This window comes from Ascaphus truei, chromosome 7, assembly GCF_040206685.1.
Source record: "Ascaphus truei isolate aAscTru1 chromosome 7, aAscTru1.hap1, whole genome shotgun sequence".
NCBI lineage: Eukaryota > Metazoa > Chordata > Amphibia > Anura > Ascaphidae > Ascaphus > Ascaphus truei.
Window position 1 is genome coordinate 96,880,263 of NC_134489.1, and position 6,000 is coordinate 96,886,262.

The 6,000-nt window shown below is 49.3% G+C and overlaps 1 protein-coding gene across 3 annotated transcripts in view; it reads right to left on the reverse strand.

The window, feature by feature from the left end:
* The window catches only part of RAB3GAP1 (RAB3 GTPase activating protein catalytic subunit 1), a 71,264-nt gene that overhangs the window by 24,483 nt on the left and 40,781 nt on the right, over positions 1-6,000 (reverse strand). For all 3 annotated transcript variants that reach the window (XM_075609526.1, XM_075609525.1, XM_075609527.1), the window contains exons 16-17: positions 2,594-2,648; positions 1,740-2,108 (exon numbers count right to left, since the gene is read on the reverse strand). In XM_075609526.1, the coding sequence (XP_075465641.1) occupies positions 1,740-2,108; positions 2,594-2,648 (424 nt within the window). The remainder of the gene's footprint in view (positions 1-1,739; positions 2,109-2,593; positions 2,649-6,000) is intronic.

Here is a 6,000-nt window from a genome sequence, read left to right on the forward strand (position 1 = left end):
AGGTGTCGCATTGTCTGATAACTATTAGAGGCTTCCCTTTAATGCACAAGATAAAAGGCACAAAAGCAGAGAGGAAAAAAAGAAACTTTTAATCTCGGAATTTCATGTCAGTAACAAAAAACATCAATTCTGTCTCTCCAAAGACACGATGGGATGTCTTCCACAGGAAGAATGTTTTATTTTATAGATCTAATGTTCGTCTCCTGAATACATGTTTTGTAAATGGCAGAACCATGGGCAAGATTAAACGGCACTTAGAACTATCACTGCCATTAGCGCGGTTATCAAAGACTTGGGCCAAACTGAAGCATACGAGTCACAGGGAAGGATAATGAGAAATGCTTTGTAGATTTGTAGAACAAGTAAGAACGTCAGAAGATTGGCAATTCTCCTATCCATTCAGAAAATGGGCTAATTTCATAAAATATTTTACCAACTAAATCATGCAAGATCAAGTCATATATAACCACTAAATTATCTGCAATTCAACAGCTTAAAGAGGCAATACAAGCATGCCATTTTTTTTAACAACTTGTTTTTTTTTTTCATCAACATAGGATTGTAGCAGGGGATTTCCGGAGCTGAATCCCATTAATTTCAGTTCCGGGGACCCCTGCTTCAGGAGATACAGACATATGGGGTGCTGGTAGCCGCTCTGATCAGCTTACAGGGTTCACGTAACGGCGGAGTTTCAAAGCTGCCGCACCCTGCGGGCCAATAAGAAGCCGTGGCATCAATTGTGACTTCCTATTGGCCTGCGTGACACTTTAAACTTTGGAGCTTTAAACTTTGCCGTGATACGACACCCTATACGGAGGTATCTCAGAGAGCAGGGGGTCCCCGGAGTTGAAATCAATGGGATTTCATCTAGGGTTAGGAGATTTACCAAAACATCGTGATAACAGAATTTCCCAGTGTGCCAATATGGGAGATTACCTGTTATCACGATATTTCGGGATGCCGGTGCAGTGAGAGCAACTTTGAAGCTGTCGCTGTGCTGTCTCTGCCCCTCCCCCTCTCTCTCGAGTGAGAGTGGTGAGGGGTGGATGGATGAGGGCGATATGTGAGCAGTGTAGGTGAGAAAAGGTGACGCGCTTGACCTGGAAAGGGTTTGGGAATGAAAGTCTCTTTGTTCTAGTAAATCTAAAGAAAATGTATTTACTTTGAGAGCACATTTTTAATTTAGATTTTACTAGAACATTTTCAGGCTTATTTTAACGAATGTATCGCGATATAGCGTTATCATGATACATTTCTTAATATTGTTATCGCGGTGAGAATACGGATATCGCCCAACCCTAGGTCCGGCTCCGGACACCCCCTGCTTCAATCCTGCATAAAAAAAAAAATACGAAAAAAACCCCAAAACACGGCTTGGATTGCTTACGATCTTTTACGTTGGAATTCTGCGCCAAATCGTATGGGACTCACATTAAAAGCCAGCGTATGGCGTTACCATTAACTCTCTGCATGCCGAAGAGGCCACGGCACCAGAGTGCCACAGTTCCTTCGCCACTTTCGCAATCACATGGTCAATCCTCAGTGACCTCGGAGCCTACCAGATTGCGTTCCACGCTCCAGAGGAGCGCACAACGGCGTCGCCCGTAGAAAAACAAGCTTCAAAGTCGTGAAGTCCCGAGTGCCAGAGCTCATGCCGTGGTGGCTGCCTCATGGGAAACCAAGGGATTAAAACAACTTTTAGTATTCCGGAAACTAAGAATGAGCAACGGTCTCCTTACCTGTGTGACTGGAATGTAGAGAGGTTCCCCCACGTGCAGCAAAGTCAGGTTCCCAGACTGATGTAATCGCCCTTCAGGTTTAAGCAAAGGCGCCTCCTTGGTGTCCTGTTTCGGCAACGCTTCCCCTACACTCTCTTGTCCGCTCTCTTTGAGTTCGTCCGAGTCACTGTGACACTCAAAAAACTCTTCTTCGCTGTCGCTCCACGACTCCCAGGATTTGCCCACCTCGTATTTGCTCTTAGCACTGTCCCCAGTGCTCCCGGCATCCCCTGCTGTCCTACTTAATGAGGCATCGCTAGCGCAGGCTGCCACGTTCCCCTTTCGCCCCTCGTCTCTGGCCTTCTTTCTTTCAATGCAGCAGTTTAACATCTGGAAAAAAGAGTGAGGAACCAGAAGATACGATTGTGCTGATTAATACGTTTACCAACATCAATCTCTGCCCTGAATTACAACACACACACGCACGCACGCACGCACGCACACACGCACGCACACACGCACACACGCACACACACACACACACACACATGCTGCTATAGAGCAGGGGGCTCAACTCCAGTCCTTAACACCCCCCCTCCCCCCCAACAAGTCAGGTTTTAAGGCTATCCCAGCTTCAGCACAAGTGCCTCATCAGTCCCAGCATCAGCACAGGTGGCTCAATCAGAGGCTCAGCCTTCGACTGAGCCTCTGATTGAGCCACCTGTGCTGAAGCAGGGATATCCTTGAAACATGACCTGTTGGGGGGTGTTGAGGATTGGAGTTGAGTGCCCCTGTCGTAGAACATAGTTGATGCAACAGCAACATTTAATAAAAACAATTAAAAAAAACCTCAAATATAATAAAAACAAATGTACCTGCAGTTTTTGGTGAAGCAAGCAGCATTTCAGATCTGGTTGGCCACTGCTTAACCTAGAAGTGTTAGCAAGAAGGTTGACAATAAGGTTACTCAGAGACGATGGGGCTAATTCTGTGTGTGTGTGTGTGACACCTCTCTGTGTGTGTGTGACACCTCTCTGTGTGTGTGTGACACCTCTCTGTGTGTGTGTGACACCTCTCTGTGTGTGTGTGACACCTCTCTGTGTGTGTGTGTGTGTGTGTGTGTGTGTGTGACACGTGTGTGTGACACGTGTGTGTGTGTGACACGTGTGTGTGTGTGTGTGTGTGTGTGTGTGTGTGTGTGTGTGTGTGTGTGTGTGTGACAACTCTGTGTGTGTGTGACACGTGTGTGTGTGTGTGTGTGTGTGTGTGTGTGTGTGTGTGTGTGTGTGTGTGTGTGACACGTGTGTGTGTGACAACTCTGTGTGTGTGTGACACGTGTGTGTGTGTGTGTGTGTGTGTGTGTGTGTGTGTGTGTGTGTGTGTGTGTGTGTGTGTGTGTGTGTGTGTGTGTGTGACACCTTTGTGTGTGTGTGTGTGTGTGTGTGTGTGTGTGTGACAACTCTGTGTGTGTGTGTGTGTGACACCTCTGTGTGTGTGTGTGTGTGTGTGTGTGTGTGTGTGTGTGTGTGTGTGTGTGTGTGTAACACGTGTGTGTGTGTGTGTGACACGCGCGTGTGTGTGTGTGTGTGACACGCGTGTGTGTGTGTGTGTGTGTGTGACACGCGCGTGTGTGTGTGACACGCGCGTGTGTGTGTGACACGCGCGTGTGTGTGTGTGTGACACGCGCATGTGTGTGACACGTGTGTGTGTGTGACACGTGTGACACGTGTGTGTGTGTGTGTGTCACCTCTGTGTGTGTGTGTCTGTGTGTGACACGTGTGTGTGTGTGTGTGTGTGTGTGTGTGTGTGTGTGTGTGTGTGTGTGTGACATGCGTGAGTGTGTGTGACATGCGTGAGTGTGTGTGACATGCGTGTGTGTGTGTGTGACATGCGTGTGTGTGTGTGTGACATGCGTGTGTGTGTGACATGCGTGTGTGTGTGTGTGACATGCGTGTGTGTGTGTGTGACATGCGTGTGTGTGTGTGTGACATGCGTGTGTGTGACATGCGTGTGTGTGTGTGTGTGTGACACCTCTGTGTGTGTGTCTATGACACGTGTGTGTGTGTGTGTGTGTGTGTGTGTGTGTGTGTGTGACATGCGTGTGTGTGTGTGTGACATGCGTGTGTGTGTGTGTGTGTGTGACATGCGTGTGTGTGTGACACGTGTGTGTGTGTGTGTGTGTGTGTGTGTGTGTGTGTGTGACACGTGTGTGTGTGACACGTGTGTGTGACACGTGTGTGTGTGTGTGTGTGTGTGTGTGTGTGTGTGTGAGACACCTCTGCGTGTATGTGTGTGTGCGCGTGTGTGTGACACCTCTGTGTGTGCGTGTGTGTGACATCTCTCTCTGTGTGTGTGTGTGTGTGTGTGTGTGTGTGTGAGACACGTGTGTGTGTGTGTGTGTGTGTGTGTGTGTGTGTGTGACACCTCTCTGTGTGTGTGACACCTCTCTGTGTGTGTGTGACACCTCTCTGTGTGTGTGTGACACCTCTCTGTGTGTGTGTGACACCTCTCTGTGTGTGTGTGACACGTGTGTGTGTGTGTGTGTGTGTGTGTGTGTGTGACACCTGTGTGTGTGTGTGTGTGTGTGTGTGTGACACCTGTGTGTGTGTGTGTGTGTGTGTGTGACAACTCTGTGTGTGTGTGAGACGTGTGTGTGTGTGTGTGTGTGTGTGTGACACCTCTGTGTGTGTGTGTCTGTGTGTGACACGTGTGTGTGTGTGTGTGTGTGTGTGTGTGTGTGTGTGTGTGTGTGTGTGACATGCGTGAGTGTGTGTGACATGCGTGAGTGTGTGACATGCGTGTGTGTGTGTGTGACATGCGTGTGTGTGTGTGTGTGACATGCGTGTGTGTGTGTGTGACATGCGTGTGTGTGTGTGTGACATGCGTGTGTGTGTGTGACATGCGTGTGTGTGACATGCGTGTGTGTGTGTGACACCTCTGTGTGTGTGTCTGTGACACGTGTGTGTGTGTGTGTGTGTGTGTGTGTGTGTGTGTGTGTGTGACATGCGTGTGTGTGTGACATGCGTGTGTGTGTGTGTGTGTGACATGCGTGTGTGTGTGACACGTGTGTGTGTGTGTGTGTGTGTGTGACACGTGTGTGTGTGACACGTGTGTGTGACACGTGTGTGTGTGTGTGTGTGTGTGTGTGTGTGTGTGAGACACCTCTGCGTGTATGTGTGTGTGCGCGTGTGTGTGACACCTCTGTGTGTGCGTGTGTGTGACATCTCTCTGTGTGTGTGTGTGTGTGTGTGTGTGTGTGTGTGTGACACGTGTGTGTGTGTGTGTGTGTGTGTGTGACACCTCTCTGTGTGTGTGACACCTCTCTGTGTGTGTGTGACACCTCTCTGTGTGTGTGTGACACCTCTCTGTGTGTGTGTGTGACACCTCTCTGTGTGTGTGTGACACCTCTCTGTGTGTGTGTGACACGTGTGTGTGTGTGTGTGTGTGTGTGTGTGTGTGTGACACCTGTGTGTGTGTGTGTGTGTGTGTGACACGTGTGTGTGTGTGTGTGTGTGTGTGTGTGTGTGTGTGTGTGTGTGTGTGACAACTCTGTGTGTGTGTGACACGTGTGTGTGTGTGTGTGTGTGTGTGTGTGTGTGTGTGTGTGTGTGTGTGACACATGTGTGTGTGTGTGTGTGTGTGTGTGTGTGTGTGACACCTTTGTGTGTGTGTGTGTGTGTGTGTGTGTGTGATAACTCTGTGTGTGTGTGTGTGTGTGTGTGACACCTCTGTGTGTGTGTGTGTGTGTGTGTGTGTGTGTGTGTGTGTGTGTGTGTGTGTGTGTAAAACACGTGTGTGTGTGTGTGACACGCGCGTGTGTGTGTGTGTGTGTGACACGCGCATGTGTGTGACACGTGTGTGTGTGTGACACGTGTGACACCTCTGTGTGTGTGTGTGTGTGTGTGTGTGTGTGACACCTCTGTGTGTGTGTGTCTGTGTGTGACACGTGTGTGTGTGTGTGTGTGTGTGTGTGTGTGTGTGTGTGTGACATGCGTGAGTGTGTGTGACATGCGTGAGTGTGTGTGACATGCGTGTGTGTGTGACATGCGTGTGTGTGTGTGACATGCGTGTGTGTGTGTGACATGCGTGTGTGTGTGTGTGTGTGACATGCGTGTGTGTGTGTGTGTGTGACATGCGTGTGTGTGTGTGTGACATGCGTGTGTGTGACATGCGTGTGTGTGTGTGACACCTCTGTGTGTGTGTCTGTGACACGTGTGTGTGTGTGTGTATGACATGCGTGTGTGTGTGTGTGACATGCGTGTGTGTGTGTGTGTGACATGCG